Genomic DNA, 24,358 nt, shown 5'->3' on the forward strand with positions numbered 1-24,358 from the left:
TCCCATCACTCCTATACGGCTTCCCTACTGCTCCAGTGGATGCACAAACCCGTTTAACAAAATTTGGGTAGCTAATCAGTAATTAGTTCCGTTCATTAGAGGACAGGGTTAGTATTACAGACTACATCTTCCGGTGCATGAGGAGTTACTGCACTTGTTTCTGCTTTCTCATCCTCCCCATGTTTGGTCTGGGCTATAACGTATCAAAGTAATAAAAATACATTGCATAAAAGATGCACTGAATGCTGCTAACAGATCAGTTCACTCTTTCTAATCAGTGCCCTGTGTTATGAAGCAGAGCATGGCTGAATTACGGCAGTGTACAGTCAGCAACTTGAAAACAATTTTTAAATAAACATAGTGGTCCTAACATTCAATAGATAAGATAAAGTTAGCACTCTGCGAGAACTTGTAAAAAAAAACAAAACAGGGATTTCTTCAAAGCAGAATACCTGTAACGCTGTATAGTGTCTTCTTGCTTTCACTCATGACTTGCTGCAAAGCTTTCTAGAATTAAATGATAAAAACAACAGACTCAGATAACCCATGCATTGGAAACAAAGAACGGCAAAAGATAAAAGCACAAATGGCTGCACCAAGTGTGCTGTTGCATTGATTAAAACTCTAAAAAGGGTTGTGGGCCATTAAAAAAAGTTATACGTAGGTATTCACGTTTCCTTTTATTTTCTAAGTTGCACTAGAAAAATGACAGCTAGAAAGAGATAGGTTGTTATAGCAGATAGCAGGCAGGACAAGTCACAGGAGTCAGGCTGCAAATGTGCCTAAACAATAAATGTTGGCACCTAAATGCTTAAAGAGTTATTTCTATTGATGCAATGCAAATACACACTGTCCTTGGCTCCCTAAAACGTTCAGCTGGCTCCTACATTTGTCAAACCTGCTTCTGAAAACGTCTCCTATTTTCATAAACGTCCCCTTATTTAGGGCTTAGAATGTTTTGGAAGAATTACCAAAATGATGTGTCCTGGGCACAACTCCGCTGATGGCTCACGTTGGGAGACCTCACATTCATCCTCGGACGTCGGCGTTACGTCGGGTGGTACCTCCTCATCGTCATCCTGCTTGGTTGGGTTAGGCTTTGGGCGGTCTTCTGCCATTACTGCAAACTGGAGCAGTATGTCTAGCAGGATTAAACAAATAAAACTGCAGGAGGAACTCTGACACAATTACCAACATGGTGCAAATATATAGTAAGCACAATAGTAAACCGATCAGATAATGGCTGACTGGTTGCTATCGGTTACCGTACACAAGTACTACAGGCATTATATTATAATCGAAGAATAAGATGCAGTAACGAAGGACTATGTCTGTAGATCCAGTCTGCACTGACATATCAGCAGAATGGCACCGAAATAAATTTACTTTATTCAGTGCAGACCTAATGACGTCAGATTTGTGATGCAGCGGAGGGGTCTGGACCCAGAGAGCACCAAGTACAGAGGACCCCCTCACCTAGAAGATGGCAAGAGCTGCAGGAGAAGTGCGTGTTTGGATTGGCTCAATAGACTGTACAATGTGTTCCCCAAAAAATATTTTACACGTTTCCACAGCAGTGAGCAATTCAGTCAACTTTGTGTTTCCAAACTACACCGTTCTATTTTTTTTTCCAGTGCCGCAACAGTCGGTCAACAAATCTTACTGCTTGTAGGGGATTCAGCACCTCATACAAATTGGCCAAGACTGTGATTGCAGGAGATAAGCTTGCTGGCATTACAATGCTTAGATCAGTGTTGGCTAACCTGTGACACTCCAGGTGTTGTCAAACTACAAGCCCCAGCATGCCTTGCCAGCTATCAGCTAGTTATCTACTGGCAAAGCATGCTGGGGCTTGTAGTTTGACAACACCTGTAGTGTCACAGGTTAGCCATTGGCTTAGATTGACACAGCTAACCAATCTAAATGATACTGTGTGTGGACAGCTTGAATGAGCCACTGCACATCCATGTCATCGCTGTCTTTGGTGATTGCATTCCCATCTGATCAGGCAGATCATACTTGGAATAAACAGCTTTGTAGGTTAAGAGTTCAGTTACATTATTATATTGCAATAATAAAATAAAAATAAAACAGGTTAGTAACATGACATATCTGCAAATAGACAAATCAAATTTAAATCACCATAGTACAAATTATATATATATATATATATATATATATATATATATATATATACTTACATATACACACACTGGTCAAAGAGGCAATTCAGAAGTGGCAGAATAGAAATTGTAATGGGAATGTAAGTGAATGGAATTTAATAGTTTGACAGTAAAGGCAGTAGGAAAAGTAGCAATATGGTGTATCACTGTATACACCCCCAGTTCCAACAGTGTGCATATATGTATATTTATTACACATATCGTATGGATTGATACATGTACATAATGATGGTTAATGCAGAATACAAGTAAATGGGGATAATTAATGTACACATTAGTGACATATGCATGAGGGTGAAGTGTTTATAATACACATAAACGATAATGTATGCAGAGATGAATAGGGAGATGACTGATATAGGAAGACACAGGCCAGAACCACTTCAAAGGCCAGCAAGTAGCAGCAGATGATTGGTTACAAAGATTAGCATGACTAAGACACAATCCAGTGTAATAAATACGAGGGTCCCGAGTTCCACAAACCCCCTTTAGTGCAGCCAGTGCCCCCATCCACCAGCCCCCGGCAGGAGGACCCCTCCCAGCCCCCGGCCTTCTCCCCAGCCCCTCACTCCCGGCACCTACCGAGTCACGCAGGCGCCTGGCTCTCCAAAATCGGCCTCTGATGGGGCTGGCCTCTGTTGGCGATGGCTGATTTAGATTAATTTCCCAGATCTACAACAAAAGAAGATTCTTCCCCATCCCTCCAGCGGCCGCCATCTTACCCCCGCTGCTTCAGCGGGTCCTAGCAGTTGCGCGGCATGCTGGGAGTTGTAGTTCCGTGGCGTGAATGGTCACTGCGTTCATCGGGGGGATCACGGTCTGTCGCGTACTACAACTCCCAGAGCGCACGTTGGCCTACTCAGGTAGCCTGTGAGCAGGCCAACGAAATGCATGACGGGAGATGTAGTTCTAATTTACAAGGTACGAAACGACAGCCGATGAATACAGGGAAAGGGCATACTCTCCTTCCCAGAATGCAACACGTCAGAGCGGATGTGAGTCAGACCAAAGCACTAATGTAATACTGGGATTTGTAGTGGATATGCAAATCTGTGATTCCCTGCCAGACTGAGCCTGGGAGTCATTGTGGGATTTGTAGTACCACAGCAACTGGACTACAGGCATACATATATATATATATATATATATATATATATATATATATATATATATATATATGTATTGTATGCATATATAATATGTATATATAAATATATAATATATATATATATATATATATATATGTGTATATATTCTATATATATACAAATACATATATATATTTCTATATAATATATATATATTATGCATATTATATATATCTATTATATAATATATATATATATATATATATAGGACATGCATGCTTTTGTAAAGAAAATATATACTTAAACTGCTACAATATGAAACTAAATATTTAAGTACAGACTCCAGGCCGCAAATATTCTGGTAAAACAAAGCGCAATCTAAGTAGTGCAACTTCTACCTGCAGCTATTTATATAGCGCCACTAATTCCGCAGCGCTGTACAGAGAACTCACATCAGTCCCTGCCCCATTGGAGCTTACGGTCTTAAGTTCCCTAATATAGACACACACACAGAAAGGTCAATTTAATAGCAGCCAATTATACTATGAGTATGTTTTTGGAGTATGGGAGGAGCACCCGGAGGAGAACATACCTCATGAACCCCAGTGCTGTGAGGCAGAAGTGCTAACCACTAAGCCACCGTGGGTATGAAGGAGGATGATGGAGGAGGGGAGGTATGAAGGAGGAAGAGGATAATGAAGGAGAATGAAGAGAAGGGTGATGGAGGAGGAAGAGGATGATGGAGGAGGAGGTGTATGAAGGAGAAAGAGGATGATGGATGATGAAGGAGTAAGGGTATGAAGGAGGAAGAGGATGATGAAGAAAGAAGAGGAAGGAGGAGGATAAGTTGGCCCCAGCAAGCGCATTCCATGGCGGTACCTACGGTGCTCTCTGCTATATATATCAGTCAGCATGATCTCTCTATTGTCAATATAATGCTTTCTGTATTGTATGGTGATCAATATAATACTCTCTGTATCATATGGTGGTCACTATTATGCCCTCTGTATTGTATATCAGTCACTAGGATGCTCTGTATTGTATGGAGGTCACTAGGATGCTCTGTATTATATTTCAGTAAATAGGATGCTCTGTATTGTACATCAGTCACTAGGATGCTCTGTATTGTATGGAGGTCACTAGGATGCTCTGTATTATATTTCAGTCAATAGGATGCTCTGTATTGTATATCAGTCACTAGGATGCTCTGCATTGTATGGTGGTCACTAGGATGTCCTCTGTATTGTATTTCAGTCGTTAGGAGGCGCCCTATTCTATGGAGGTCGCTAGGATGCTCTGTATTATATATAAGTCACCAGGAGGCTCAATATTGAATGGAGGTTACTAGGATGCTCTGTATTATATTTCAGTCAATAGGATGCTCTGTAAATTACCCCATTTTCATGGACTGACCACTCGGGAGTATATGTTGTTGATTTCCTACATCATTATCCACGCCCCTTTAGTTGGCGTCTGGATGATTCTATCCTACCAAACACTTCCACCTTTTCTGACATCAATACGGCCATTTCGGATTACTTGTAATAAAATGCTTCACAGGAGGTCGCTCCAGGTATCATCTTTGAGAGTGTCCTTCACTTCATTGGCGTTCGTGACACACTTCATTCCTGGTTCACTTCCTACCTATCGAACCGCTCCTTTTCTACTCTGGCACATCCTCCCCTCCACTCCCACTATCTGTTGGGGTCCCACAAGGCTCTGTTCTTGGCCCCTTACTTTTTTCATTGTACACCTCTTCTCTTGGGGCACTAATTCGGCCTCCAATACCATGTCTACGCTGATGACACACCAAAATCTATATCTCTTCCCCTGACCTCTCTCCTTCTATACTATCTCGTGTAACCAACTGTCTTTCTGCTATCTCCAAATGGATGTCCCAACGCTACCTAAAGCTCAACATGTCCAAAATAGAGCTTATTGTCTTCCCTCCTGCCAGAGTCACCACCTGCCCTCAGCTCTCCCTCTTTGTCAATAACACCACAATTTCCTCAGGCTTCCAAGCCCACTGTCTTGGTGTCACACTTGACTCCACCTTCTGCTTTATTCCTCACATACAGAATCTATCTCAGTCCTGTTGACTCCACCTTAAAAACATTGCCAGAATACAACCTTTTCTTACTCAACATGCTTCCAAAACTCTTATCCATTTGTTCATCATCTACCGTCTTGACTATTGCAACCTCCTGCTATCTGACATTCCTGACAGCCATATATCCACACTTCAATCCATCCTAAATGCTGCTGCAAGACTGATCTTTCTCTCTCACCGCTCCACATCTGCTGCACCACTTTGCAAATCCCTACACTGGCTCCCTGTGTCCTCCAGAATCAAATTCAAATTACTCACCCTTATCTACAAAGCCCTCAACAACACTACCTCTGCACATATCTCAAATCTTATATTAAAATACTCTCCCTCTCACCCTCTTAGATCTACCTCTGACCTGTGCCTTGTCTCTGGTAACCACCTCTTACTCCAGCCTACAAGACTTCTCCCGTGCTGCTCCCCACTTATGGAATGCCCTACCAAGACCAGTCAGACTTTCCCACAGCCTTCAAATCTTTAGATGCTCTTTGAAAACCCATCTCTTTTTTAGAGGTGACCTTATCCCAGATAACACTATTCACACTAATGCACCCTCCCATTCTCCAGTCTGAGCCACACTCACTCCTCTTGTTTCAGCTGTGCCCTCTTCCCTTTAGAATGTAAGCTCTCTAATGAGCAGGGTCCTCCATACCCTTTGTTTTCATGTCCGTGTTTATTTTGTCTACTTTATATGCTCCTGTTTTATGTATGTACTGTTTTCCCTACTGAACGGCGTTGCAGAGCATTGTGGCGCCTTACAAATCTACGATGATAATAATGATTTTCTCCTGGATTGCTGTCCTCCTCATCCGTCCCCTGGCAGACCTGAGGGATCTGATTCTTAAATGACATCACTCATAGTGCCTTATTTCCCCAGTTTGCTGACATACAAGCGAAAACTGGCTTATACATTCAATGCTTCTATCAATGCCTACAGATTCGCAATTTCTCCATTCTACCGTTAAACCCCGCCTCCTCTCCCGTCCCATCACCACCATTGAATAATTGTGTCTGCATCGGGCATCAACGCCGGGTCTCATTTCCACTATTTAGTCTGAATTGACCTCTCCTACTGCTCCTCCTCGTGCGCAGGCACTTTTCTACATGTACAGTCATGGCCAAAAGTTTTGAGAATGACACAAATATTATTTTTCACAAAGTCTGCTGCCTCAGTTTTTATGATGGCAATTTGCATATACTCCAGAATGTCATGAAGAGTGATCAGGTAAATTGCAATTAATTTCAAAGTCCCTCTTTACCATGACAATGAACTTTATCCCAAAAACAACATTTCCACTGCATTTCAGCCATGCCACAAAAGGACCAGCTGACATCAGGGGGTAAATATATTAATGTCCGGAAACTTCCCTTTACAATGCAGCGCCGCTTTAAATTTAATCGCCGAAGACGCTGAACACGCCGGAGTTGAAGAATCCGGACATTAATACATTTACCCCCAGGTCAGTGATTCTCTCATTAACACAGGTGAGAGTATTGACGAAGACAAGGCTGGAGATCACTCTGTCATGCTAATTGAGTTAGAATAACAGACTGGAAGCTTTAAAAGGAATGTGGTGCTTGAAATCATTGTTCTTTCTCTGTTAAGCATGGTTATCTGCAAGGAAACACATGCAATCATTATTGCTTTGTACAAAAAGGGCTTCACAGGCAAGGATATTGCTCCTAGTAAGATTGCACATAAATCAACAATTTATCAGATCATCAAGAACTTCAAGGAGAGAGGTTCAATAGTTGGGAAGAAAGCTTTAGGGTGCCTAAGAATGTCCAGCAAGCGTCAGAACCGTCTCTTGAAGTTGATTCAGTTGCGGCATCGGGGCACCACCAGTGCTGAGCTTGCTCAGGAATGGCAGCAGACAGGTGTGAGTGCATCTGCACGCACAGTGAGGCGAAGACTTTTGGAGGATGGCCTGGTGTCAAGAAGGCCAGCAAAGAAGCCCCTTCTCTCCAGGAAAAACATCAGGGACAGACTGATATTCTGCAAAAGGTACAGGGATTGGACTGCTAAGGACTGGGGTAAAGTCATTTTCTCTGATGAATCTCCTTTCAGATTGTTTGGGTCATCTGGAAAAACGCTTGTCCGGAGAAGGAAAGGTGAGCGCTACCATCAGTCTTATGTAATGCCAACACTAAAGCATCCTGAGACCATTCACGTGTGGGGTTGCTTCTTAGAGAAGGAAGTGGGCTCACTCACAATTTTGCCTAAGAACACAGCCTTAAATAAATAATGGTACCATAACATCCTTCAAGAGAAACGTCTCCCAACCATCCAAGAACAGTTTGGTGATGAACAATGCCTTTTCCAGCATGATGGAGCACCTTACCATAAGGCAAAAGTGATAACTAAGTGAATCTGGGATCAAAACATCGAAATTTTGGGTCCATGGCCAGGAATCTCTCCGGACCTTAATCCCATTGAGAACTTGTGGTCAATCCTCAAGAGGCGGATGGACAAACAAAAACCCACACATTCTGACAAACTCCAAGCATTGATTAGGCAAGAATGGGCAGCCATCAGTCAGTATGTGGCCCAAAAGTTGATTGACAGCATGCCAGGGCGAATTACAGACGTCTTCAGAAGAAGGGCAACACTGCAAATATTGACTCTTCATAAACTTAATGTAATTGTCAATAAAGCCTTTGACCCTCATGAAATGCTTGTAATTTTACTTCAGTATACCATAGCAACATCTGACAAAAAGATCTAAAAACACTGAAGCAGCAAACTTTGTGAAAACCAATACTTGTGTCATTCTCAAATCTTTTGGCCATGACTGTATGATGGTCTTGTCCGAAACTAACTGCTTTCTGGCGCAAGGTCAAGTCCCTCACAGAATCAGTAATTCAAATTACTCCTCCTTTCGAACCCAAATTCTTCCTTCTACCCCTTGGATTCCCTTCAGCCACAAAACATCAAAACAAACTAGTTTGTCACATCCACTCTGCCGCCACTTGCCCAATTGCCTCAGACTGAAAGCATGTCTCTCCTTCTTCCACCGTGATGGCCAGGACTTGGCAGATTCACTGAATGGAATTTATGACCAGTATTATACGCAACTCCTCTAAAACCTTCAACAAGTTTTGGGAACCCTGGATGTCCTATTTTCAATACCATACCCCCTTAAACTAGGCCGCACATCCCCTTCCCCTTTCCCCTCCCTCACCCCTTCTTCCCCTTAATGCTTCCATGGTGGTTTCTGCCACACTACCCTTTCCCTTTTTTCCATCTCTGTCTCGTTCACTTTATTAATTTCCTTTCCATTCTTTTTCCTCTTTTCTCTCCATTCTCTTGTTATATCATTGGCAAACGTCTCTGAGTTCTGTTACTTTATATGGTTGACCGTTAATAAAAACTTGTTTAAATAAAATAAATAAAAAAAGAATATAATCCTTGTTATTTCTCCTTGAGGATGAAATGTGCAGTCTCCTTTATACATTGACATAATTTACTTAATAATTATTTTTACTCAGTGTTTACTACAGAAGGAGCGGAAGGGACCACAGTTAAGATGCAAGTATACTCATAAAAATGAGGTAGATACAAGTACATTTACAGAGGGAAAGGCCCTAACAAAACTCTCAAAGCTGAAAGTGGATAAATCAATGGGATACTAAAAGAGCTTAAGGGGGTGCTGGTAAGACTTTTAGCAGAATGTTTCAACCAGTCACTAGCTACAGGAGAAATAACAGAGGATTGGAAAAGAGCAAATGTAGTCCCACTGCACAAAAATGGAAGCAAGGAAGAGGCAGCATCTACAGACTAGTGAGCCTTACATCAGTAGTAGGGAAATTGATGGATTCCGAACTACATGGATTTACCGGGGGGAGATCATGTCAAACAAATCTTATTGACTTTTTTCACTGGGCAACTAAAGTAATAGATCAAGCGGGGGCCGTAGATGTAGCTTGGATTTCAGTTAAGCTTTTGGCAATGTCCCATATTGCAAACAATTAAATAAACTTGAAAGCTTGGGATTGGATTCTAAGATGGTTGAATGGATAAGATCTTGGTTGCAGGAGAGAAAATAGAGAGTTATAGTAGATTGTACGCTCCTCTGAGCAGGGCCATCTCTCCTCCTGTTTCCACCACTTCTAACTCTGCTCTCCAGCTACTTAGCCCTCCTCCTCGAGGGTCCTCCACCCCACGTCCACTCTCGCTCCCTCCTCCCCCCTGGGGGTCTCCCTGTCTTCCGCGCCCTCCTTCTTGGGCCCCATCGTTTGCGGATCCTCCCTCCCCCTTCCCCGCCCTCTCTAGCTGTACATTGAGCGTACTGAGTTGCTGTGTTTACTGTACTGTGATGTCTCCCATTTTATTGTGATTTTGTTTGTCTCTGTACGGCGCTGCGGATGCCTTGTGGCGCCTTATAAATAAATATTATTAATAATAATAATAATAATAATAATATAGTAAATGGAGTTCATTCACAGGAGGGAAAGGTTACCAGTGGAGTACCCCAGGGATCAGTACTTGGACCAGTGCTTTTTATTATCTTTATTGGTGACATTGTAAATGGTATTGAAGGAAAAGTATGCCTTACTGCAGATGACACAAAGATATGCAACAGGGTAGACACACCAGGAAGGGTAAAATAAATGATGGATGATCTAGGTAGACTACAGGAATGGTTAAGAGAGTGGCAACTACAGTTTAATGCCCAAAAATTAAAAATCATGCACTTGGGTCTCAAAAACCTAAAGGCTAAATATACTATTAATGGCACTATAATGGAAACTATTGAGGAGGAAAGGGAACACGACATGTACTGACACTGGGGGGAAGAGAAGTATTAGAACACGAGGACATGCACTGACACTGGGGGGAAGAGAAGTATTAGAACACGAGGACATGTGCTGACACTGGGGGGAAGAGAAGTATTAGAACACGAGGACATGTACTGACACTGGGGGAAGAGAAGTATTAGAACACGAGGACATGCACTGACACTGGGGGGGAAGAGAAGTATTAGAACACGAGGACATGCACTGACACTGGGGGGGAAGAGAAGTATTAGAACACGAGGACATGCACTGACACTGGGGGGAAGAGAAGTATTAGAACACGAGGACATGTACTGACACTGGAGGGAAGAGAAGTATTAGAACACGAGGACATGCACTGACACTGGGGGGAAGAGAAGTATTAGAAGTTCGAACACGAGGACATGTACTGACACTGGGGGGAAGAGAAGTATTAGAACACGAGGACATGCACTGACACTGGGGGGAAGAGAAGTATTAGAACACGAGGACATGTGCTGACACTGGGGGGAAGAGAAGTATTAGAACACGAGGACATGTACTGACACTGGGGGAAGAGAAGTATTAGAACACGAGGACATGCACTGACACTGGGGGGAAGAGAAGTATTAGAACACGAGGACATGCACTGACACTGGGGGGGAAGAGAAGTATTAGAACACGAGGACATGCACTGACACTGGGGGGAAGAGAAGTATTAGAACACGAGGACATGTACTGACACTGGGGGGAAGAGAAGTATTAGAACACGAGGACATGCACTGACACTGGGGGGAAGAGAAGTATTAGAACACAAGGACATGCACTGACACTGGGGGAAGAGAAGTATTAGAACACGAGGACATGTACTGACACTGAGGGGAAGAGAAGTATTAGAACACGAGGACATGTACTGACACTGGGGGGAAGAGAAGTATTAGAACACGAGGACATGTACTGACACTGAGGGGAAGAGAAGTATTAGAACACGAGGACATGTACTGACACTGGGGGGAAGAGAAGTATTAGAACACGAGGACATGTACTGACACTGGGGGGAAGAGAAGTATTAGAACACGAGGACATGTACTGACACTGGGGGGAAGAGAAGTATTAGAACACGAGGACATGCACTGACACTGGGGGGAAGAGAAGTATTAGAACACGAGGACATGCACTGACAGTGGGGGGAAGAGAAGTATTAGAACACGAGGACATGTACTGACACTGGGGGGAAGAGAAGTATTAGAACACGAGGACATGTACTGACACTGGGGGGAAGAGAAGTATTAGAACACGAGGACATGCACTGACACTGGGGGGAAGAGAAGTATTAGAACACGAGGACATGCACTGACAGTGGGGGGAAGAGAAGTATTAGAACACGAGGACATGCACTGACACTGGGGGGAAGAGAAGTATTAGAACACGAGGACATGCACTGACACTGGGGGAAGAGAAGTATTAGAACACGAGGACATGTACTGACACTGGGGGGAAGAGAAGTACTAGAACACGAGGACATGCACTGACACTGGGGGGAAGAGAAGTATTAGAACACGAGGACATGCACTGACACTGGGGGGAAGAGAAGTATTAGAACACGAGGACATGTACTGACACTGAGGGGAAGAGAAGTATTAGAACACGAGGACATGTACTGACACTGGGGGGAAGAGAAGTATTAGAACACGAGGACATGCACTGACACTGGAGGGAAGAGAAGTATTAGAACACGAGGACATGTGCTGACACTGGGGGGAAGTAGGTTCAGAGGAAATGTGAGGAAAAACTACTTCACAGAAAGGGTAGTGGATAAGTGGAATAGCCTCCCATCAGAGGTGGTAGGGGCTAATACAGTAGATCAATTTAAACATACTTGGGGTAGACATAAGGCTATCCTTACAAAGAACTAAGGATCAAATAGGGTTTGAGGTTACCCTAGGTTAAAAAATGGGCAGACTAGATGGGCCAAGTGGTTCTTATCTGCCGTCAAATTCCATGTTTCTTTGTGTATGTATATGTGTGCTTATTTGGCAATATTGCACAGTGTCTATAGACCAATATCTGTCAGTACAGCCAGAATATTGGCCAAACCTCCCATATGGATATTGGCTCAGACAAAATATGTGGAGAGCGAAGTGACATCTGTAAAGATGCAATGATCACATCCATGTGTCCTGTTTGACCAGTAGCCATTCTTAACCACATATATATTAGTTAACTGACTGGCAGAAAACAGTGTGTTGAATTGAATGTAATAACTAGTATTTATTTGATTTGTTTGTTTGGCCATTGGTTTTGTTTCTTTGTAGAATAATTGGAACTTCTATGCAATACAATATAGTTATGAAATAATGTCTCATTGCTGTCTCCATGACAATCCTAGAGATTGTCTTTTTATACAGTGACCTCTATACCTTTTGTTTTAGTTTGTTTAATGTTTGTACTTGTTTTATGGATTTAGGGGTCTATTTAATAATTACCGGCCTTTTGCCCTGTAGAGTGTCATCTGTGATCTCAACGATGACTTTTCGGTGCAATTTACTACTGAAGTCATCCCGAGACAGCGTATCCGATAGGAGGCCGTCCCGTCAAAGACTTTTTTCCAATGAAGAACTCCGGGTTCTGACCCAGAGTCTTTTCTGCACATTGCTGACCTAGGGTCATTCATACTCAGATGCCGTTTGGCGTCAGCCGTCGGAGTCAGGCTAAGCTTTTCGGAGCTTGGTAAAATTGCCTAGAACACTGTCACCATTGAGTATTTTGGGGACTGCGGTTTAATACAGTAATTTGCCTAATGCAGGAGACCTCTCTGATATCTCCCGCGTTGGACTTTTATTAAATTAACATGCCTAATGCCTAAACCATGCTGAAAAAGCAGTTTCCGCATGGTTTAAGGCTTCATAAATACAGTAGACTCTTAAGACTCAGGTGACATGACTGCTAGTTTCCTGTAATATTGCAGCACTAATCACGTCTGTGAGTCTCTTAGGGGCATATTCAATTCTCGGCGGAAACACTGAGAATCTAGCGGTCCGCGGAACGGTAATCGTGCGCGGAAAAACCGTTAATACGGTAATTTACTCACTGGATTTCAGCTCGCAGAGAGCTGAGCCGCGAGCTGAAATCCAGCTATCTATCACCATATTAACGGTAATAGTTTTTCCGCGGCGCTGAAAATAAACATTTGAATATGCCCCTTAGTGTTCAGCTACTCAGCACAATACTGATTAGGGCATGTGTAAACATTATGTTTGTGTTATCATAAACATACATTTTTGTTGCTAATCATTGTATACAGCATATTATATAATTAAATTCTTAGTATAGCTACCTTTGTCTCTTGGCTGACAGCAACAATAGAAAGATAAGTAATTAGTAGGAAGATTCCGTATTTAGGTTAATTTTTGTAAGATAAACTGTTAGTGGTTATAATACACAATAGGAATCAGCATCTGTAAATGAGCTCTTATAAATGTAAATTACCTCTAGAGTTCTGAACGGACAAGTGCAATAAAGGTGGCCAATCAAACGCTTGGAACTGGTTGTCCTGTTGGATCTATATCTGTAAGTCGGTGACAACACACGTGGAGGACTGTTACAAAGTATGTCTGCAATTGAAAGTAGAAGCAGCATCTGCAACATGAAGGAATATTAAATAAAGGGTTTATAGACCTACGCAATCTGAAAATTAGTATTACTATTATATTATTATTATCATTTATTTATATAGCGCCACTAATTCCGCAGCGCTGTACAGAGAACTCACATCAGTCCCTGCCCCATTGGGGCTTACAGTCTAAATTTCCTAACACACACACACACACAGAGACAGACACACAGACTAGGGTCAATTTGTTAGCGGGCAATTAACCTACCAGTATGTTTTTGGAGTGTGGGAGGAAACCGGAGCACCCGGAGGAAACCCACGCATGGCAATGTCATTTTTACACATTTCTCTTACTAATATGAGAAAATTTGACTTATTAGTTTACTCTGAGTAAATTAACTGACATTTGACAAACCTACTGAATAAAACCAGACATTATTATCTGCTCACCTATCCACGTTAAGGTGCAAAAAGATCCCGAAATAATTTGGTCGTATTATTTTCCATCTTCGTTTTTTAACACATAAGACAAGCCCAATAGTTATTCTTGTCTTTGAAATATAAAATAAAAATGTATTTTCACAATGTAAGCCCAAGGTGACACTGCCTGCTCACAGTGCTGGGTGAAATATTACATATATAATAATAATGGTGTACTTTTAGCAGCAGAATAATAATACAAAGTCCTTGCTTTTTATTAACAATTGCAGTTTATCTAGTAACAGCTGTCAGAGAAATATATAATTATATTGAGTTGCAATGGTGATGATTCATGTATAGTGCAGTAATTATATATATTTGTGTTGAGAGACTGTATAGGCAGTGTGGTAAGTAGTGTCAGATAGGGGGAGGGGGGGGGGGCATATAGCACCTGACCTGTACTAATGCCTTGCTGTCATATGATATCAAGTGTCATATTAGAACAACCTAGCATCTAGCCAATCAGACTGTACAACCACAGAAAGCACAGGGAGCCTATTGCATTAAGAGCATCCTGCGCCCAGCTGCAAATTGAAAAGCACAGACTGTACCATTCTCCCTTAGGAGAAGGGGAGAAGCTTTCAAAGCACAAATGTCCGCTGTGTGCCTGCATGATTTCATTAGATGACGAGGTAAGTGAATCTCAGGCAGAAGTGGGATTTCTCTAGCCCCTTATCTGCACCGCATCACCTCTGTCCTGTCTTACATCTCAGTTAATAATTGATTGCAATGAAGAGGCCCAGTGTGACTGTACCCCAGCTGGTCAGTGGAGAAGTAGAATATACAAAGATATAAAGGGGGCAGATTAATAGCAGGGCTTGTGGTGCAAATGTCAAACAGCATCTTTAACCCTTCAGTGGATCTGTCTCTGGTGCTGAAAGCAGACAGATCAGCTTAGTGCTGAATGCAAAACATGATCTGCGCTGACTATCTAACTGGCATTGACAGACACCTGTTCATGCTTCTCAGTGATATCTGACACTAGTCTGTACTGATACAAAAAGAACAGGCAGCTTGTATCCCCTTTGCAGAATAATGCCTGTTTGTCTTTGAATTGTATTATAGCTTTAAATAGCCAGTAAATGCATCCATTTAGAGGACTGATGTCAGCGAGTTCTCTGTACAGTGCTGCGGAATTAGTGGCTCTATATAAATAAATGGTGATATATACCAAAGGATTTGTGTTATTGAGCTGAATAACATACATGAAATAACTGGAGTGCTTATTCTTAATTACATAAGCCCATCAGACTCTCTGGCAGTCCTAAGCAATATGTTTGCAGGGAGGTGCTTCTCTAATTAAGCAGGCAGAGTTTGAGTGACATCCTGGCAGAAGTGGCTGTGGATTTGTAGGTTCATACACATCACATGACCAGTGATGTCACATTAACTGGTATGATGGTATCTTTGTATGAGATCCTATCAGTACACTGTCCTAATTATGTGACAAGTTTTTTGAATTTATGTCATAAGGTCATTTTTTTCTTTTACTTTGTAACAGATCTGCAGTGGATGTGAGGTTAACACTGTACATTGAATTTTTGCATTCATGGTTGATTTCTGAACATTTACATTTGGGGGTTAAGTGGTCCTTTAAGTATTTTTGCTCCGTAGCTAATGACTCATATTTGCCCTCTTTATTGTAAGTTATTTTATTAAAAATGCTTTATGTTATATAGGATATAATTGTGTTATCTTCAGAACAAAGAAAATGTATATTTAAATATGTTTTTAGCAGTGAAAAAAGATATATTGTTTTAGATGATTAGCATATTGCACATACTTTTTATATAATAATAATTTGGAATATATGAAATAATTAAAAATATTTCAGATTTTTGAATGATTTTCCAATATAGGGCAAATGTCGAAAAAATAAAGAGGACAAACTTTGTTTTATGTTGTCAACAGGTAGCAATTTAATTCGATTTTTGCTTTTATTAATCCAACTAAATAAAACAAATATATGTGTGATTTTCAAAACATGAAGATATCTGCTCTTCCTTGTCTGCTTCAGGGAATCACTTGGTATATTGCCACCTATGAGTGGTATTTATAAACACTGCTCAAAAATACAAGGCCTGATTCATTAAGGAAAGCAAAAAAAAAAGGAGTAAATTTGCACTTGGACAAAACCATGTTGCATTGGAGGGGGAGGTAAATTTAAAATGTGGGGAGAGATTTATAGTTGGGGTGGGGCATGTCCTAATCAACTTCAAAGTTCAGTGTACAAATAAGGTATCAAGTATTTGTGTGCTAGATGAAAAAACAGCCAGTGTTTAACTTATGTGCAAAATAGAAAACTAATTTTGACCCCTTGGATTGTAACATGGTTTTGTCCAGGAGACATAAGTAAGAAATTTCTTGCCTAAGTTCCTTACTGAATCAGGCCCATAGTCATTAATGAAAAAACATAAAATAAAAAAAGTTTTTTTTTTCCTACCGCCTCCCCCAATGAAATGCATTTATCAAAAGGTTATTAATGTTTAATGTACATAAAATGCATTTATACAGTTGTTCTTAATTGCAAACACATGTTCTAGCTGCATATGCGACCGTCATCACTATCAATCGTCACTTACTCCAGACCTGTAGCTGGTGCAAGTGATACGACACAAAAACACTTACCTGAAAGACGCCCAAAGCTTGAATCAGATACTGCTGCATGTGCTCAAGCTTGGCACCCCTTTACAGTACGTGAACTATGCACATAATCCCCTGTCCCTCCCCATTCCACCCTTTAAAACGTAGGCTGCAATAAGTGTAATTTACATGCAAACATGAATTGCGTTCTTTGACGTATGTTTCTATTTTGCGCATGCACAGAGTAAAAAGACGCGAAATGCGCCACGTAAATGGACTTACGTTCCTTAATGAATCAGGCCCACAATGTGCAATAACTCACATTGAGCAATCAGCATTTCTCTTTTATCTGTTAAGTGCAAACTAGGCAACAAAAGTAGATACCTAGGGCCTGAGTCATTAAGGAAAAAAAAAAGAGCAAATGTTCTCCGGGACAAACCATGTTACAATGCAAGGGGTGCAAATTAGTTTATTATTTTTCTCATAAGTTAAATACTGTCTGTTTTTTCATGTAGCACACAAATACTTCATAGCTTTAGTTTTACACTGAAATTTAAAGTTGATCTAGGACATGTTTTTTCCCAACTAAAAATCTGTCCCCAAATTTTAAATGTACCTCCCCCTTCAATGCAACATGGTTTTGCCCAGGTGCAAAGTTACTCCTTTTTATGCTTTGCTCTCCTCAATGACTCAGGCCTAGGGTAATGTGCACCTTTTATCAATGTTAGTAAATATCCCTATGTGTATTGTTGTACACCTGTGAAGTTCTTGAAATATAATTAAACTTTTTTTTTGCCCCCACAGATAGTGTCAGTTGTGCGTAAAACGATACGGTCTCTTACATTACATAAACATGCTTGCCCGGAAAGGGCTGATCCATGAAGAATACTTGATAACTCGCGTTGCAGAAGACAAAGCGGCACATGCCCAATACAGGGCCAAGACCAGAAAAGCGCGATTTGTGACCAAAAATGGAGCCTGCAATGTGGCTCATAAGAATATTCGAGAGCAAGGACGTTTCCTCCAAGATATCTTCACCACCATGGTGGACCTCAAGTGGCAGCACAGCTTGCTCATCTTCACAATGACATTCATCTGCAGTTGGATGCTCTTTGCTATGGCTTGGTGGCTCATCGCCTTTGCCCATGGAGACCTTGACACCAAACGCGGCTCCGTCACGCCTTGTGTCACTAACATTCAGTCTTTCACATCTGCGTTCCTCTTCTCCATTGAAGTCCAGGTCACCATTGGCTTTGGAGGCCGTATGGTTACGGAACAGTGCCCTCTGGCCATCACCATTCTCATCATCCAGAACATATCTGGTTTAATCATCAACGCTGTCATGTTGGGATGCATTTTTATGAAGACTGCCCAAGCCAACCGCAGGGCCGAGACTCTAATCTTTAGTAAGCACGCCGTCATCTCTTGCCGGGATGGCCGTTATCACTTTATGTTCCGGGTGGGCGACCTACGGAAGAGTATGATCATCAGCGCATCAATCAAGATCCAGATAGTCAAGAAAACCACAACGGACGAAGGTGAAGTCGTCCCAATCTCCCAGATAGACATCCAAGTAGAGAACCCTGTGGGAACAGATTCCATTTTCTTGGTGTCACCTCTTATTATAAGCCACACAATTAACGAGAAAAGCCCTCTTTATACTTTCTCTGCTTATGACCTTTGCAACCAAGATCTGGAAGTGGTGGCCATTCTGGAAGGAGTAGTAGAGACGACGGGTATAACTACCCAGGCAAGAACATCCTATTTGTCGGAGGAAATCCTTTGGGGCCATCGTTTCGTCCCCATTGTGACAGAAGAGGAAGGCAGGTACTCCGTCGACTACTCCAAATTTGGAAAGACAGTCAAAGTGCACGGACCTCTATGCAGTGCCAAAGACCTGATGGAAGGCAGATATAGTGCACTCTCTAGAAGTGGTCAGCATTCTAGAATGCTGAAGAAGAGGAAAGGAGGACACCAGGAGGCCTCTGTGTTGGATAAGAAAATAGCTACAGAAATACTATCCAGTGATTCTTTATCTGATTCTTAATGTTTGTATTTTGACTGCTGAGCTAATTACATTTATATTCATCTCACTGAATGTAAAGCATCAATATAAGGGATACATTTGTGCAAATAATGCCTACCTGTTGCCCACACGCAGCCATTTTTATGCTTGACCAAAATCCATGTGTTTGCAGCCTATCAGTAGACTAGATGCCAGTGACATCACTGAGCTGTGAACATTGGTTCTGTCTATAGAACAGCTGCTACCACTGTGTGTAATATCTAGTTGTGCTTACCCTGTACAGACTATTTTAATGTGCCAATCTCCAAGCCTCAGAAATTGCTCATTCTAACCACTTAAAGTGGAATTAAATACAAAAACAGTAAAACTAACGTTAAAACGCCACACTTGTAATATATATATTATAACGAAGCAGTAGGAAATGTGGCGGTAAGGCATACCACCTTATATATACACCCCCACTTGAAATGGTTTGCTCCAACAGTCAATTAAAAGGTGACTTTTAAATAGATAAAAGGGGTAAAAAATAGATACAGTAACATAGATTTATGCTAACAGCGATTAACTTATTGATCCCAGACATATGCTGGGGAAGTGGAATGGATGTTCACATAAATACGGCACAGTGTAACGAGTAACTTGCACATTCATTTCTCAGAGCTGCTCTAACATTGAAAGTAATGTAACAAAGTACATTTTGATTTTTTTATTACAACTTGTCAAGAGTTTGTTTGTAGGTTAAGTTACAGGGATTTTCCTTTGCAGCTTACCAACAAAAAACACAACTTGACATTGACTTTTTTTTTTTTTTTGAAGGTCGATGCTTGTCCTTTGACATGGTATGTTGTAAGTGTTCCATTTTCCAAAACACAGTAGGAGCTGCCATTTTATGGGCTGGAACATTATTCTTTATAATGCAACCTGTAGCAACCAGTGATGTCAGTTAACTAAGAACCTGTGACGTCAATTTACTAAGATCCGGTGGTACATCAATTTACTAAGATCCAGTGACGTCAATTTACTAAGATCCGGTGGTACATCAATTTATTAAGATCCAGTGACGTCAATTTACTAAGATCCTGTGACGTCAGTTTACTAAGATCCAGTGACGTCAGTTTACTAAGATCCAGTGACGTCAACTTACTAAGATCCAGTGACGTCAGTTTACTAAGATCCTGTGTTGTCAATTTACTAAGATCCAGTGACGTCAGTTTACTAAGATCCAGTGACGTCAACTTACTAAGATCCAGTGACGTCAATTTACTAAGATCCTGTGTTGTCAATTTACTAAGAACCAGTGACGTCAATTTATTAAGATCCGGTGACGTCAATTTATTAAGATCCAGTGACGTCAATTTACTAAGATCCGGTGACGTCAATTTTCTACGAACCTGTGTTTTCAATTTACTTTGTGCCTCATTTCCAGTGAATTATTACATTGCATTCTCATGAATATTGACGAAGCTCACAAAATGACTGCATGCACTTTGTGTAGGCTGCCGGGGCATTTTGACAGCTAACCTCACTTCATCATCATCATCATCATCATTTATTTATATAGCGCCAACATATTCCGTAGCGCTTTACAATTGGGGACAAACGTAATAAACTTCCAATTTTTCTTTAAGATATAAATATGCAAAATAGCCTGGAAGGGTTTATGTTGCAAATATAATCACGATCCTATCTGTAAAAGTGTTCTATCCTGCTGCTCCTACCATCTCCGGTGGGCCAAAGTCCTCTGCCTATGGCTGGTCCCCTCTGCTACATTAGATTCCTGACATCTCATCAACGTTAAACTGAGTAGTGCGAATATTAGAGGCAGGAGGTAGTACAGAGGGGGGGGCAGCCCACTTAAGCCCACTTCAGCCCACCGAAGTTGGCAAGAGCTTCAGTGACGGGTTAGTCTACTAAAGATGGTGTGTGGAAAACATTTATAGATAGGATAGGGGTTATATTTGCAGACAAAACCTGTTTTGCACAGTTAACCCCTGAAGAACACCAATATTGGAATTTGTTGTAAAGTGATCAGCTTTGCTTTCCACATTTTTTTCTATGTCCTTTGCAAACATTTTCGTTCTACGTAACTGCTTCACCACAAAATACACAATCTCTCCACAAACATGCAGAGCCTTTAAATGAATAAGTATGTACAACTTTAATCATCACCGAACAAAACACACAATTCAAACCCTTCCTCCGCTACTATGCATAGATACACCCTATACAAACCCCTTTGTAGACTTTGTTTAGTGTTTATTCAATAAGCCACTAAATAAATATATGAATAAATATATATATATATATATATATATATATATCTCTCAGCCATAAGTAACTGATAGCTCTCCTGTTATTATGGAACTACAAGTACCAGCATTCTAGCGTTCTCTACCACGACACAAGAGTTGGTGAGGTACAAGTTGCTTAGCCTGACATAATGATCTCTGCTCGAATCAAGTGCTCCAGAAAACATGCACTTAGAGGTTCACCAAAGCACAGGACTTGTTTTAGAGTCGCCAAGGATTATTTTCATTGCTCAAAGGTGAAAATCCAAAACCATAGCAACCAATCAGCAACTAGCTTTTTTTTATCTGTCTAGAACTAGTTAAACAGTGAAAGTGAACATCTGATTGGTTGCTATGGTTTTAGTGCAGATTTGCACCTTTGTGCGATGTTAGGAACGAGCCTCCTCTGTGTTCTATTCATAGACATTAATCTTTTATTACGCATCATAACTGTTCTATTGTTTCCACCTCATTTTCTACACAAATGTTTTATCGTTTGGAAAAGCAAGTTCAAAGTCCTGGTCTGTCTGGAACTACCTCATGCGCTCTGTCAGCTGTCATGCCTTAATACTCTGCTACGCTCATGCTTAGGGTGAGACTATTTATACAGAGTTATATATAAACAGTAACATGGCGATCATACACTGCGGCCATGTTTCCAGTGACCAAATAAAATCACCCGTGTTAGAACAATGCACTGCACAACCTGAGTCATACTTATTGTACTGCATGGGGGGTTATTTACAGAGGGGCAAATGTACAGTAGCCCAAACCCCCTCAACAAGAGACAGCATTTCGATCACTCAGCAGTCCAGGTTTAAAGGATATCAATGCTTGAATCCAAGTGATTTCATTAGTGCCTTAGTCATTTTGATTCAGCCACCTGTGCTCATGCATGGATATCCTTGAAGCCTGGATTGGTAGTGGACTTGATGACTGGAGTTGGGCTCCTCTTAGGGGTAGATTTATCAAACATTGTAAAAAGAAGAAGTGGAGATGTTGTCCATAGCAACCAATTTCTAGACTGTATTGGATAAATGATAGCTAGAATCTGATTGGTTGCTATGGGCAACACCTCCACTTTTACTTTTTAGAAGGTTTGATGAATCTACCCCTTAGGGTCTAATGATTTGGGGTGACTAGAGATATTTTGGGGGCGTAGGAATGGATTGTCAGATCTGGGCAGACTGGGGCATGGCCTAAAGAGTCCTTATATTTAATAGTATGTAATATACAGGGATATATGAGTAACCCATAGCAACCATTATCTTTTATGGATGTAGTGAAAACCAGACACTGAGAGCAAATATCTGATTGGTTGCTGAAAGTTACTGCATAATTCCAAGCAGCAGGATGTTAATCTGGTTTATGCTATTACACTATGCTAATGATTTCATGTTAGACTAATTAGGCATCTGCTTTTGATGAAGGAAGAAGAGTCCTTTTAAAGAATAATTCTATCCAAAACTACAAACTAAGTTTTGGGTGAGACATTCTAAATTAAAATGAGCCCTAGAAAATGAATTACCTGGAGCTTGGCGTTAACGAGATCCAACAGGTACCGTACCTCTGAGGCTGTCTTTTGTTTCACAACTAATTATCGTGAGCTTGAAAAGTAAATATACTAATAATGGAAAAAAAAAACTTTTAATTTAAATGTTTTTTTCATACATAACTAGAGATGCTCAGGCTCGGTTTTCTGAAAACCGAGCCCACGCTAACTTAGGGGATCCGAGTGGGCTCAGGAGTAGGCTCGTTACTTTCGGATCTGAATCGAGGCAAAACGTCATCATTGCGTTGTTGGATCTCGCAGGTCTTGTATTCCATAAGTACCTCCCTCCCCAGGAGATCCAGTGCCATTGCTCACACAGAAACAGGGGCAGCAGTGTTCTTGTCACTCCCCAGTCTCCGGTGACATTGCTCAGTGCCATTGCTCATACAGAAACATTAGGGGTAGCAGTGTTCTTGTCACTCTCCAGTCTCCAGTGACATTGCTCAGTGCCATTGCTCATACAGAAACATTAGGGGTAGCAGTGTTCTTGTCACTCTCCAGTGACATTGCTCAGTGCCATCGCTCACACAAACAGGGGTAGCAGTGTTCTTGTCACTCTCCAGTCTCCGGTGACATTGCTCAGTGCCATCGCTCACACAAACAGGGGTAGCAGTGTTCTTGTCACTCTCCAGTCTCCAGTGACATTGCTCATACAGAAACATTAGGGGTAGCAGTGTTCTTGTCACTCTCCAGTCTCCAGTGACATTGCTCAGTGCCATTGCTCACACAGAAACAGGGGCAGCAGTGTTCTTGTCACTCCCCAGTCTCCGGTGACATTGCTCAGTGCCATTGCTCATACAGAAACAGGGGTAGCAGTGTTCTTGTCACTCTCCAGTCTCCAGTGACATTGCTCAGTGCCATTGCTCATACAGAAACATTAGGGGTAGCAGTGTTCTTGTCACTCTCCAGTGACATTGCTCAGTGCCATCGCTCACACAAACAGGGGTAGCAGTGTTCTTGTCACTCTCCAGTCTCCGGTGACATTGCTCAGTGCCATCGCTCACACAAACAGGGGTAGCAGTGTTCTTGTCACTCTCCAGTCTCCAGTGACATTGCTCATACAGAAACATTAGGGGTAGCAGTGTTCTTGTCACTCTCCAGTCTCCAGTGACATTGCTCAGTGCCATTGCTCACACAGAAACAGGGGTAGCAGTGTTCTTGTCACTCTCCAGTCTCCAGTGACATTGCTCACACAGAAACAGGAGGGGTAGCAGTGTTCTTGTCACTCTCCAGTCTCCAGTGACATTGCTCAGTGCCATTGCTCACACAGAAACAGGAGGGGTAGCAGTGTTCTTGTCACTCTCCAGTCTCCAGTGACATTGCTCAGTGCCATTGCTCATACAGAAACAGGAGGGGTAGCAGTGTTCTTGTCACTTGACAAAAATTTACTGGAAATTATTGAAAATGAATGTTATTGAGGTTAATAATGTAGGGATAAAAAAAGAGCCAAATTATGTGATTTTAGCAAAAAAAAATAGGGATTTTAGAAAAAAAAAGTCAGGATCCAAAACCAAAACACGCGAGGGCGGTATTTTGCCAAAATCAAAACACAAAGTTAATTCAGATCCAAAACTAAAACACGGGGGTCAGTGAACATCTCTATACATAACTATATTATTTAACAGATGACAATAATTGAATACTATTTTTTTGTCTGTATATATTACACATATATATTGTACG

The 24,358-nt window shown here is 41.4% G+C and overlaps 1 protein-coding gene and 1 long non-coding RNA gene across 2 annotated transcripts; one reads left to right on the top strand and one right to left on the bottom strand.

Annotated features, from left to right (window-relative positions):
* Positions 1 to 425: 425 nt before the first annotated feature.
* On the bottom strand, positions 426 to 3,112 carry LOC142106902 (uncharacterized). The gene is made up of 3 exons (XR_012679809.1): positions 2,766 to 3,112; positions 972 to 1,141; positions 426 to 507 (listed from the first exon to the last, which is right to left on the bottom strand). It is a non-coding gene; the product is annotated as an uncharacterized LOC142106902 (long non-coding RNA).
* An 11,596-nt stretch (positions 3,113 to 14,708) lies between these two features.
* On the top strand, positions 14,709 to 19,544 carry LOC142107578 (ATP-sensitive inward rectifier potassium channel 11-like). The gene is made up of 2 exons (XM_075191081.1): positions 14,709 to 14,858; positions 17,614 to 19,544. The coding sequence occupies exon 2, from the start codon at positions 17,663 to 17,665 to the stop codon at positions 18,854 to 18,856; it is 1,194 nt and encodes a 397-aa protein (XP_075047182.1). The 5' UTR covers positions 14,709 to 14,858; positions 17,614 to 17,662; the 3' UTR covers positions 18,857 to 19,544.
* The last annotated feature ends 4,814 nt before the right edge of the window (positions 19,545 to 24,358 follow it).

The sequence above is a fragment of the Mixophyes fleayi genome, chromosome 11 (genome assembly GCF_038048845.1).
Source record: "Mixophyes fleayi isolate aMixFle1 chromosome 11, aMixFle1.hap1, whole genome shotgun sequence".
Classification (NCBI taxonomy): Eukaryota; Metazoa; Chordata; class Amphibia; order Anura; family Limnodynastidae; genus Mixophyes; species Mixophyes fleayi.

Excerpts from the sequence above, each read along its gene's own strand:
- LOC142107578 (XM_075191081.1), top strand. The coding sequence starts at position 17,663 with ATGCTTGCCCGGAAAGGGCTGATCCATGAAGAATACTTGATAACTCGC.